Genomic DNA, 13187 nt, shown 5'->3' on the forward strand with positions numbered 1-13187 from the left:
AGAGCTCCTGCCATACACAAAGTTTTTAGATTTGCAATTTACAACGGGTTAAAACAAGCTGTATTATCGATGGGGTTGAAGATCTTAATAATATGTAATAGTATTATACCAGAAGTGTCGATAATAATTATCGTTAAAAAACTCGCATTTTAAATAACTTCGTTGTTGTATAGGCCTCTGTATCAGTGGTGTCAAACTTGTTTTGCAGAACAAAAAATTGTTTATATGAACGCCGACTGTACGTGAAACCACCACAACAACACAACAACAAGTGGATCCTGGATTTTTGTTTGTAACATAATGCAGCAATGTTTTGGGGGTGGTTCAATTTTTTTCAGAATGACGTCATAATGAAAAGTCGTAATGAAAAGTCGTAATACAATTATTCCTAAAACACCTGTTGTTTTCAGGAGAAGTTGTGTGCTAATCACGCAGCTGAAATCCAGTAACATCGCACAGGCACAAAACAAAAGGCGTTTATTTGTTTTAAATTGGCAAAACCTTCCATTGAAAGGATACGTGGCGCGGAAGGCACATAAAATAAGTTCAAATGTTGTTCTAAATAACGGTATTTGTAGCGTAATTTAACATGAATTACAATTTGTAAAGTTTATGTTTTACAAGGAACAACATGCCGTAGTATGCAAAGCGCCTTTGGGTTTAGTAGAGTTTAAAAATTCGCGCGTAGCTCAAAAAACTTTTTTATTTAGTTAATCTTGGCTAAATGGTAGTTTAAAGCAGTGCTCCGCAACCTTTCTTTACTTGCGGCACGCCAACAGAGATAAACCAATTCGGCGGCTCACCGTAAATATTATAGGTAGTCCAGAAAAAAAGGGAACGATCCATCATTAAACGGACCAAAGGAGCCGATATAGATTGACGAATTACATTCACTTTTCTTCTGATTTTGTGGTTTTTACTCTCTTTCTAAAATATCTCTAGCCGGACCGAGTCCTGAAAATTTCACCCATAAGAATAAGCTACACAAAGAACATTGAGGGCTCCTAATATCATATTCAAAAAATAAAACCTGACAATCGTGCTTTGAATTTTTCTCACGATTTATTTAAACAATCGCAAATGACGACAATAAATTTACAATAATATTTCATGGTTTTCGAGCTTATATATAAGATAACACTTACGCTGGTGTAAAGTTTGTAAATGTGGGCTACAATTTTCGTGTTAATCTCTTATTTTTTTTAAAAACTGAAAACTATACCCTTAAAAAAAGTAAATAGGCTAAACACCCCCAGGGACGTCGCGGCACACCGGGCATGGTCCCACGGCCCATTAGTGTGCCGCGGCACACCGATTGTGGAGCACTGGTTTAAAGGGACATTGCCTGGAGGCCCTGTCATGTAACAATAAGCAAAAAAAACAATTTTTAAATAACGTTTGCAATAAATTGTACGGCCATCAAGCGCTCCACAAATACATGATAAACCTGAAACAATAATTAATAGCTCGCGGCCCATTAAAAATCACCAAAAGGCCAGCAACCTTACGACCACTGCAGGTGCGTCGTCCAGTATTTTTCCTTCACCAACGCGTCTTCGCCTTTAAAACAGCAGCGTTCGGTCTTTTTAAAGACCAGAGCAATAGCGAGGGCAGCCAAGACGATAATAACGAAGGCTGTCACAACTGCTGGGACCCAAGTTAAAGCGGCCGAAGACACTTGCTGGTTTTCCGTGCTGCTTGTCTCGGTTGTTGTTTCAGTTTCTAAACACAATACGTTTTTTTAAACTGCGTTAGCCTAGAGGTGCGATGTTCGTTTGTTTCGAAGCCGAGATATTTCCTAACGACAAATAATTTCCTAATCAACAGCAGTGTTGTAAAAGTCCCAGTCAACTAATCGTAAAATAACTATAGTCCAAGCCAAGTGTACTTTTTCGTCAAGTCCCGTTTTCCAACAAAAGCCAAATTTTCTATTGTTTCACTTAAATTATTTCGCAAAAAATGCTGAAAGCATTAGAGTCTAATGATTAGACAATAAACAGCTAGTAGGCTACAATTCAATAAACAACAAATTGCACTGAAACTTTACTGGAAGTCATATCAAAGGAAACACGCAAGAAATTGGTCCTACAACTAATTTAATATTTATGTTACGTTTAAATAAGCACGTAGTGAGTAGTGACATTACGAAAAAGGCCTTATCTCCGAAAGTAAGGCATTTGAGCAAAATACATGCATCATTTTTCTTATAGTGACTTGTTCTACGCAATTTAATTTAGTTTTAAAAGTCTGAAACCATAGGTTACATGGCCTGTTAAATTGACCTACTATGACCCTAACGACCATTTTAGAAATCCAAAATGGCGGCTTTTCCCAGGCCGAATGAGCTGGAACGTTTCGTTGGTGGTTATACAAACCCCAAATGACACAAATCAGTTAATAATCTATTTCTAATGACCTATTTTTACCTAAAAAAGGGATACTAACAAAAATAAAACGATTCTGATTCTGTTATGTACATTACCTCCTAGGCTGTTAGTTAAAAAAAAACACGACAATAAGAAGGTATATTGGCCTAATGAACGTTTAAGAATGTGAAAATATAGCTATATTTATTTTTGTTTACCAGGACACTCTTTTCTATCGTCTGATGTCTTGTTTCCAACGCATATACAACTGCGAACCTTAAACGTAGTTGCGCACAAAAGTGTGCATTTCGGCGAGGTCTGTGAATAAAGAAAATTTCTTGATTTATATTTGGTGCGGCAGTAATGCGTTGGGATCACATTTTCTAATCAAGCCTCGAAATGCCTGATTTTGCTTTTTTGGCTATTTAGTACACGTGAAACCCCCTGTAAAGCAAGGATCGTTCTTTTCAAAGTTATGATCACTGGTAAAAGTGCGCCGGAGCGCTAAAAAACGGAGTTCTTGTAGAAAAAATCCGGTTGGTACGCCGTACTGGTAAAAAATTCCCCAGGCCATATGGCCATCTCCTTAAATATACCGGTAATTGAAATAAAATTCAAATTTTATCTTCTGCATAACATCAAACGTTACCCTAGTTTTCCTGTGTTACTTGTTTTAGACTTCCCCGATGACGTATTTTGGGACGTCATTGCTAGTTTTTTTCCCCTATAGCAGTGGTTCTCAACCTTTTTTCTTTCGTGGCCCATTTACGTTGCAAAAAAATTCTATGGCCCAATAGTTTTATAGAAGAAAAAAACAAAAAAAAAGGTTAAGAACGAAACACAGCAGAACATATTTCAAAACATATCATTTATTCAACCGTGCATTAGTGTGATAGAGGCTGAACAATAAATTTACATTCCTTTTTTATTCCTCCCCAAGCCATTATTTCTGTTAAATTATTTTCTGTTAAATTAAATATAGTGACACAAACGAAACCAAATCTAGCTTTTTTAAATTGGTCTGTGGCCCACCTTAAATGTTCTTATGGCCCACCAGTGAGCCATAGCCCACTGATTGAGAACCGCTGCCCTATAGCATGTTTCCTGAAGCGTGATTTGCTGGTTTCTCGTAGAGACACCTACTTCCGTTGGTCTTATATTGTAAATAGTTTGTGCTTTTGGATGCATTGTGAAAAAAGTTTGTCACTGATCATGGTCAGAGACGCACTCAAAATAGTATTTAATCTGCGATTCATTTACTGCATTAAACATAGATAAATAATAATTATATAAGGGCGATTATGTTTAAACTTGGCAAAAAGAGTCAACATTTTGTCAAAAAACTATTTGTAGGTCAAAATTTGTCTAACTTTTAATTTAAAATGTCAATTTTTTTCCGTTTTAGGTTTAAATATGATCGCCCTAGTAATAACTAATTGTCTTACCGTGGCGCAAGAAGTCCCAGGAATAACGGAGAGATCTTTGGATGTAAGGGTGATTGTCTCGTTTTCATTAACAGATGTTGAAAATGCCTTGAAAGGTCAACGAAGGAAGTAGAACAACAGTTCAGGTTGTGTTTCATGATTTAAGTACGTTCACAGTAGTTTATTGATCAACGACAAACATATAGTTATATGATGAAAAAATACAATATCAGAAACAAAAAGATTTTTGATCGATCTTCACTAGATGTAAATTCACCACAAACTCCATACAAAGCCCTCTTTTGAAGTTTAACGTATCGCCTCCCTTTAACATTTAGGCTACATAGAACCGTGGGCGCCTTTTCTTAAAAGTTAAACTGTTAACGCAAAATTTTGCTGCGTCCACCTATCAGCAGTAAACACAACGACGATATTGGTTGCTGCTTACAACGAAGTGCGCAAAGAGATAATGTGCTTTTTTCTGGATTCGTTTTTGTGTTATTTGATAAGCTTCTAATACAGTTTTTGGTGTACGATTGCATCGAATCTTAATCAATAATGTTTTGTACAGTTGATGTGCTATGTTAACTCGATTTTTTGTGACATTATCACTTGCGAGAATGGTACTAAGGGTGTCGTGAACTTTACTTGTTTTATATAGGGTGCCATAGGCTTAAAAAAGTTCGGAACCACTGGCTTGGATTGTATTAGAATCATGAATTCGGATAAATAGTCTAACAAAATATAACTTTTTTTTTTTCACTTAACACCAATAAAACAACTTCGGGTATTGCATTATTATGCTTTCAAACTAGATCTATACAAATCACAAATTTATCAACTAGACCAGGGGTTCTTAAACTTTTTTTACCGCGGACCCCTAAATTTTTTTTTTGTTTTGCATGGACCCCGGTAGACAAGAAATGCTCCAAAATGACGTCATAAATTGACGTCACAATACAAATACAAATAGACTTCATGACTCTGTTATTTCGGTCCGAAAAATGTGAAAGTTAAACGGAGTCTAACTATACATTCAGTGCAAAACCGTTTAATTTTTAATTAAAGTGTTTTCTTTTAAACATTAATTACTTTAAGTATACACTAGTTCTTTAATTACGCCTTCATGAACCCCCTAAAGCTAGTTCACGGACCCCCAGGGGGTCCATGGACCCCAGTTTAAGAACCCCTGAACTAGATCAATACAAAACTATAGGTGACATCGAGACTTCTTAAATACTTAACCTTACCTGTGTGTTTTGATTCTGAACGGCAACGCTGCATTGAACTTTTAACACAGTTTCGTGCATGAATGTCCGTAAAGTGGTGTAGTTTAAGACAAAATAGGTTTGGTTAGGCTGCTTATCCTGTTTTGTCGTTTCATCCCTAAAATTAGGGTAAATGTGAAAGTAAAAGGTTACACGGGCTTAACAATAAACGAACAATAAAAATAATATATAAATAATAATATTAATCAAGACAAAAAATAACGATAACTTTAAAAACACAAATAGAACCGAAATAAAGTACGATAAGGATATAAAAAAGATTCGGTTAAAAACGTATATATTCCTAATCAATTTTACAGCTGAGTTTCAGTGTCGTCTAACTATCGGTTAAACAAATCTCAAATAAAATCGTTGCCACTCCCGAAAACACTATTTGCATTAAATGTTTAACAATGCGTCAGGGGTGACTGGAAGGCCCGGATAACTCAAGGACTGGCGTTCGTGGGCTGCATATATGTAAGTTGAATCTCAAAAAAATATTAACTTTGTTATTATCAAAAGAAAGAAATCCAAAACATCATATACAACATATGGTAAGCTTTCTAAGAAGGCGATTTGGTTTAAAGTTTATCAGACTTTAGATTATATACGGATTCGATATTTTTTTATTTTAGCTTCATTTAGGCGATTATTATTTGGAACAGTTTGGTAACCGTTCATATCTTACCCAGTTTTCAATTCGCTGTCTTTCAAATCTAGTGGGATTTTTGTAGCGCCTTTAAGTGCCAACCAGCATCGGGTAACCTGCAAAAGAGCTGATAAGAGTTTGTGTTAAACTTTAAAATCATTTTAGCAGAACCCCCATAAGAAGCACTCTCATAAAAATACTTTTATTGTAATAAAGTTTATAGCGAGCGTGGTGTTTGGCAGTTCGACGTCAACGTAGATCTTGGCTTTTGTCGTTTCCAAACGGTTTATTTCTCTTGCATAACTGATCAGCAAGGTAAGGGGCAACCTTTCCGACTGGCTACGGCCTCCGAAGTAATTTCTACACATAAAATGATAGCTTGACAGAGAAGCGGCGACAACTAGAAAATTGTCCAAATTTTGACAAGCAAATGATGTTTTTGTTTACAAAACCTATGCTGTTGCTTTTATAAAATCTAACTTTACCTTACCCAAGCTTAGGATTGTGCTTGTTAGCAGTCCAAAAGTGTTTTGCCGTAATTAGACAAGTAATGTTGGCATACTTGAATGGTTTGGTTAATCTTTTATCGAGCTTGTGCTTGCCTACGATGTAGGTCATCTTGTATTTGTCATTGACTATCTGAGAACGTAAAATAAACCTTTACATGTTTTTATATTGACGGTACGTGTCAGATCAATGGTCATGTTTAAAGTAACATGGCTTAAATACTTAAATTGGCGTCAAAATAGCATATCAAAATGATACTGGGTGATGTAAATGAACCGTAAGGAGTTATTATTATTTATCGCCTAAATTACACTTGCAACACATATTGGCCAACCAAAAATATTTACAGCTGTTCAAGCGTTTATATTATACCTCTATGTAAGCGAAACATTGTGAAATGGGAAAACGAAAACTGGAACTGTTTTCTTGAGTTCTGCAATGTGGTTCAACGGAATCAAAATCGTCCTTTTGTCGACTTGAGAGGAAAAGAAAATTGAGTGGCGACGCGCCAATGATAGATAACACGTCATCTCCCAGACTGTTAATAACAGACCAGAATTGCGACGGTGTGTTACTGGGTCAGGAATTCATACCAAATTTATAACTTTCTAGGGCAGTGGTTCTCAACCGCCTGTCCGCGGACCGGTGCCGGCCCGCGGCTACTTTCCTGCCGGTCCGCCAAATATAGTACAATTTTATATCTTAATTGCAAAATCCAAGATGTTGAAAGCTTGACCATCAAAATTTGAACTTAGCCAGTTCCGCATGCAGCATTGTGACATAACATAAAGTTAATGTCGACTTTGTCGTACGTCACGTTGCTGCAAGTGTTGTGCCTAACTGTTTAAAAGTGGGCTACAATTCGTTTAAGTCTTAAACTTTAAGACCAAAAACTTCAATAGAACCACGTGTAATACGTAAGATATCAAAAACAGCAGCAAATTGCTCATTAAATTGAAGTTTCCATTCTTTGCTTTTAAGTTGCATACTTTTGTCGTAATTACACTTTGGGTTGATTTTTGATTATTTTAAGGTCCACCGGTCCGCAAAATTTGTTTTGAAAATTTGCCGGTCCGTAAGCTAAAAAGGTTGAGAAGCACTGTTCTAGGGTATACTGGACTATTGTATTTCAAAACACCTGATGATTAGTCTGCAGCCTGATCAATCGTTCAGTAATAAAGATATTTTACTGATGCAAACTTACGTTATGTCCACAATCTCGTTGCAACTAATCTTTGATTCTTTGTCGAGGCAATCTAAAAAAAATGTACAGCTTTTTATTTTTAAATGCTTACGAAAATGTTGGAATAGAAAAAACGTTGAATGTGCTTCGAGATTAATTATTTATGTGGTTTATTTAAGTCGATGGTTTATTAAAGCAAGTATATGTTCAAGTTTAGAAGTCGTTTTTGTTGTAAAAATAACGTGCAATGCAGCACAAATATAGCTGTTTTATTAGTGTTTTGGTGCCATCGCAGTGTAATACGGCGTTAAACCTCACCTTTATTTTCAATACTCCTAATTAAAAATCCCAATACGCTGCTGCCAGATAAAGGCGCGTTTTCACCGTAGGCCTGGAGTTGTATTCTAACGTTGCGGCCGCTGGTGCGAATTTGAAAGGATGAGTTGGTAGTCTGCCACATACCGGTTTCACCAAACTCGTCGTCAGTCTGTATCTATGTGCATTGAAAAATATAGTTGTTCAGCTAAACACGTGGCATGATACAGAGCAACATACACATTATGATCATGTGTCCAACTCAGGGATTCTTAAACTGGGGTCCCCTTGGGGGCCCGTGAATTAGATTTAGGGGGTCCATGAAAGCCTAATTGAAATATTAGTGTATTTCTAAAATGTATTCAAATTTTCACAGAAAACAGTTTAATTAAAAATAAAACGGTTTTGTACTGTCTTTCGACTCATTTCGCTTTCATGTTTTTGGACCGAAATCAACAGATTTATGAAGTCTGTTTGTATTGTGACGTCAATTTATGACGTCTTTTTCTGGTCTCCCGTGGCCCACGCAAAGCAAAAAAAATAAAAAGGTTTAAGAACCCCTGACTAACTCTAAAAAGTGATGAATTCACGAATATTTAACATTATATCCCAAATGAACAGAATTCAGACTAATTGCCGAAGGAAATGCTGTTTATCGATGAAAACATGCAAAATTTGCCACACTTTTTTTTTAGTGTTATACGCAAATAACTTCAAAATTATACCCTCAAATAGTCGCCAACAGAGCAATAAGCCTATCAGGTCGTTGCCCAACAGTCATAAGGCTACCTCTTTAAACTCTATAGCATACTTTAAGCAGCCTTTTGTGCCTAAAATTTAAATTTTAAAACATATACGACCATACATTCGCACTAAAAAATGGTAACAAGCTGACAGCCGTTTTTTACGAAAAAATTATGACTGGAAACACCAAAAGATAAAACCTTCTGACGTACAAACAGCAGGTCGCATGGGCGTAGCACGAGGTGGGCTACCGTAATGGTGTAGCGACAGAAAGTGTCCGCCTTAATCGTCCATTCGCTCGACGTGTCTTTCGGATAGGCTTCCATGTAGACTAGGTTTTTCGTCGCAATGCCGCGAGTTGATGCACTGACGTTGTCTGCGAATTGAGTTCGAAAAGTTATTCAAACGTGTTGTAAACAAGGCATTTTTTAAAGAATCAAGTCCCTGTGAAAAGTCCAATTTTCAACCAATTTTAAGTCAAGTCTCAATCCAAGTCATTATCATACTAAATCAATACCAAGTCATGGTATTGGCATCACTTTGGTGGAACTTTTTAAATGAGTAAATTTATCCATTTCCAAGCATCATTTCGCGTAAAAGATACTAAAAAGTAAACAAATAAAAAGCAGATTTTTACCTCTATTAACCAATTTTATAAATAAAATTAGTTTATTTTACCCAAATGACTCAAGTTAAATCAAGTTGTTTAAATACTGCACTTTAATAAGATCTCAGCGACCGATGTCATTACAGCATGGTTATCTAATATTATTAAAAAAACAAAAAACATTCGGTTGTATAGGGTGTACGAGGCTTTCTTTGTGGGACCACAATTAGGGTTTTATGTAATATCGGATCGGAGCCGATACCCGATGTCAAGTGGTATTATCGCTACTCGTCCGATAGTATGGCGGTAACGATGCCGTTCCGACCTGGAATATGCGATTTTTGTCTTGAAACACAAATTTATCAACTAATATAAGTTAACAGCTAGATATTTAAAAGGGTGTCGCAGAGAAGACACTTTGCCGCGGTCTCTCCGATTTAAATCGCCGGAAACTGTTTTAAATATACTATGCCTGGTAGCAACAGCATATTTATTAACAGCTGGATGTAACTAACCTATAGTAACACTTACAAATTGACATATTAACCTGGAAAACATGATATTTAAACGGTGTAATTTCATCCTTTTTGCTCGTTCGAGCATTATAACGACGTCATTTGATATCGGATCGGATCGCGATACTTTTTGTCCAAAATATCGGGTATCGGTATCGGGTTAAAATGTCAAGTATCGGACATCCATATTCAACAGTGCAATGTTTACTTACATCCGCTGCATTTGAGAAGAAATGTGCTGGAATCGATTCCAGCGTTGTGACACACGATTGAGATAAAGCTACCGTGCGCCCTTATCACACCAGTGCTGAGTCCGTCTTCCACGTATCTGCCTAATGTTGTACCGCTGTCGTCGAAGACCTGTTTTATGAAGATTAGCTATACTTGCATTTAGACTACAGAATAAAAATTGAATTTTTAAATATAGTATTTTGAGTTCGATGATTTGGGGTGCATATAAACATTCTTTACTAATAAGTTTGCCACTTATAGTTTGTAAAACAAAACTAAAAACTCATAGATTGCCTTAATTTTCTGTTGCCCAAATGTTTTATAATGTTTAAGTTGACATATTAAACTTTTTGAAATAAGTAAAAGTTGTCGTTGGTAATTGGTTTTAGGCCTCTTGTAAAATTGTGTCCCAAGTTTCAATTCTGTTTTTTCAAAAACTGACAGGAAACAATAATTAATTTAAAATAATACTGAGATACTACGGCAGTAATTTAAGAACCTACAATCATTACTCTTCAGTATTCAGTGGCTATAATATCGAACAAACTTTGGCCATTACTGAAAAGCAGTTGTTATAACAATATAATTCATTGCTAATCAAATTCCATTGAAATAAAAGCCTGTTGACGGCTTGAGCTTAACATGGGCCCTTAAATAACTTTTGCTTGTACGTGTCAATATAAAGGCAAAGGCGAAAACAACATTTCCAAAAATAAATGCGTTGGAGTATGTTGTTAGGGCAGTGGTTCTCAAACTTTTATGGCTTGCGGCACCCCTCAGAAATAATAAATAGATTGCGGCACCCCTACAAGATTTTTCCTTAGGTAAAATCGAGAATGTCACAATTAACGGAACTGGTCCAACACACATCAACACTGCACAACGTAGGAAGTTTTAATAAGATTTTTTCCACACTAATCTTAGCAAAAAGTTGTACAAGTTGAGCAAAATCTGATTCTTAACAATCTCTCATTGAGAACCACTGTAATAGGGCTTACAAACTTTACTTTGGTAGACTTACGTCGCAGTAGCTGGTCGCACCTAGACTGCCATATACTGGGGCAACAGAAACCTGCTTGTACAGCTTTGAAGTAAAGTTGAAAACTCTTTTTCCGTCGCTTGTGACGCGAAATATCTTAGTCTCGCCGCGTCTGTCGTTTTCGTAACAATTCGATTGCCCGCCTGTAAGTAATATAACTAACTTAATGCTGGTCCGGTCAGTTGATCCGTTTTATGTTTGATTCAGTACACAAAAGAGTAAACATAGGTCATTCGTAAAAAATAACTGTTTGACGAAATTAGCAGCACGCAAAAACAAACGTTGGCAATTATGAAGGCAGACAAGTCGCGTTACGTTGTATTGTGCTTACAGGGCGATAACCAACGGGCCCAAACAAACCAAGAACTAAACATAATATAGTTCAGCAAGATGAAAAACTGTCAAATGCAACCTTACATCGAGTTTGCCTTTTAAACAATCGTCATATTGCCGTTTTGAGGTCGATACCTGTTTTTTTTTTACGAATTTCCAAATAACAAAACTAAGCGAGATTTAACTTACCAGTTTGAACGAGCTGGCCAACGAAGGAAATCCAAAACAGTAATATAAGAGGAGAAATCATAATCAGCGACTTAAGCCCTTGAATTAAGTTTTTTTTGTAAAACCAACTGAAACGGATATTTTGCCGTGAACAAGCGTTTACACAGCCCACGATTTATTCCGTTTTTAGGAGTATTTGTTAAAAATACAATAGCAGCTATACTGCGCAAAGTAGCTTGAGATATATAGCAAGATTAACTGCTCGCTTAAGTTTAGTCATTCACCTATAGATGTGTTTATACTTTACCTCCAACTATAGTTAGCACCATTTTGCATAAAAGGAAGGCAGTCGATCGCGCAGCCTATCATTCATGCCTTCACTGTGTATTGACGCGATATATAAAAATAAGGCATATACAAATCTGCTGAAGGTGAATAGGCGAGTTTAATTTCTCATATTGACGAATTCTAAATATAGCTTTGAAGCGCTTTACAAAGGTTATTATTTACAAAAAGCCGTGCTTAGATGTGATACGTGCAAAGCGCACAGTATAAAGAGGATTCTTTTAAAGGTTTAACAAAAATAGGTTCCAATTACATTCTTTGGAAAAAAAAAAAAAAAACAGTTATACGTAAATAAATTGACAAACACGCGATGATTTATTTAAAAAGTCCTGCTTAGTTGATTGCTGATTAGTTGAGGGTTGTCAGTTTCATAATCAGCAATTGATGGGTTTCGACAAAAACTACAATGATTTATCAATGTATAAAAGTGTGCTAAGGATAAATGTTAACCTAATTATTTAGGCTGTTTAAACACAGCATGAAATATACAGCAGGGATATAAATCGTATCCCTCCGGTGACAAAAATGATATAAGTAGCATCGCGAAAACGATGAAAAATAGTGCATGGTCGTGAAACCAAAAGTTGAATTTCTATTGTTTAGAGATTTTAATAATAAATTAGCTGTATATGTCGTATATCTCCGGTAACAATAATGACGTAAGTAGGCTAACATTGCGAAAAAACGATGAAAAATATTGCATGGTCGTTAAACTAAAAGTTGACTTTTTTATTGTTTTTAGAGATTTTAAAAGTCAATTTTCTGTTTAGTTACGTTGGGTTATTACGACAATGTTTTAATTATAAAAAATAAAATTATTCTGAAAGTTACGTATATGGCTAAACGTAGAATAATTTTCTTTACGGAGTAATTAAACATTTTTTACCGAAAGGCATGAAACATTTTATAAACGACGTTCTAGTTACGTCATAAAGAGGTGTTTAAAACAGGTTACCTTAGGAAACCCGAGATTGTTGATCGACGTATACTGCAAAAATGTCACTCTGAATTGTTATTGAAATACGGTTCCTGAAAAAAATATATGTTCACCATAACCGGAAACTGTTATGCGGTTCGACTGCCTGATTAACACGAAATGTCTGAAAAAATCTATTGACATATGCGTCGTGTGTGCTTAAATATAGCTTTTAACATGGCATTATTTTTTTTATTTTAGGTGTAGTTAAAGCATTTTTCAAACACCCGATAAGTCAAAAATTGTTTTGTAATTCAACAGACTCCAGCCATAAGACCGAGATAAGAACAACACCAACGTCAGAATAAAACACAATTCGGAATAAGGCCAAAATAGAACTAATACCTAATGGTGTTACTACCATCTAAATCGGAATAAGTCATAAATCTGTCGGAATAAGACCTAAAAGGTCAGGATCAGGCCTAAACAACACTTTAACTAACCCTAAACCCCACCCCTAAGTACATCACTAACTCCCCTAATAATTTCAACACTCATTTTCTAACCCCACCCATTT

The 13187-nt window shown here is 35.9% G+C and overlaps 1 protein-coding gene across 1 annotated transcript; it reads right to left on the reverse strand.

Moving 5' to 3' along the window:
• Positions 1-1504: 1504 nt before the first annotated feature.
• Positions 1505-11477, reverse strand: LOC146145408 (uncharacterized). The gene is made up of 14 exons (XM_083390554.1): positions 11371-11477; positions 10831-10991; positions 9791-9938; positions 8657-8832; positions 7716-7890; positions 7419-7470; positions 6587-6752; positions 6198-6346; positions 5908-6067; positions 5747-5823; positions 5041-5176; positions 3812-3898; positions 2585-2684; positions 1505-1722 (listed from the first exon to the last, which is right to left on the reverse strand). Exons 1-14 carry the CDS (start codon positions 11429-11431, stop codon positions 1505-1507), a joined length of 1866 nt encoding a protein of 621 aa, XP_083246680.1. The 5' UTR covers positions 11432-11477.
• Between the last annotated feature and the right edge of the window lie 1710 nt (positions 11478-13187).

This window comes from Ascidiella aspersa, chromosome 5 (assembly GCF_963924565.1).
Source record: "Ascidiella aspersa chromosome 5, kaAscAspe10.2, whole genome shotgun sequence".
Lineage (NCBI taxonomy): Eukaryota > Metazoa > Chordata > Ascidiacea > Phlebobranchia > Ascidiidae > Ascidiella > Ascidiella aspersa.

What these genes read in the sequence shown, in the direction of transcription:
- LOC146145408 (XM_083390554.1), bottom strand. Translation starts at nt 11,431, where the DNA reads ATGATTTCTCCTCTTATATTACTGTTTTGGATTTCCTTCGTTGGCCAG. An exon ending in TGCTGTTTGTACGTCAGAAG is followed by an intron (nt 7,891 to 8,656) that starts GTTTTATCTTTT and finishes CAATGCACATAG; the next exon opens with ATACAGACTGACGACGAGTT. An exon ending in AACGAGATTGTGGACATAAC is followed by an intron (nt 6,753 to 7,418) that starts GTAAGTTTGCAT and finishes TGTTATTAACAG; the next exon opens with TCTGGGAGATGACGTGTTAT.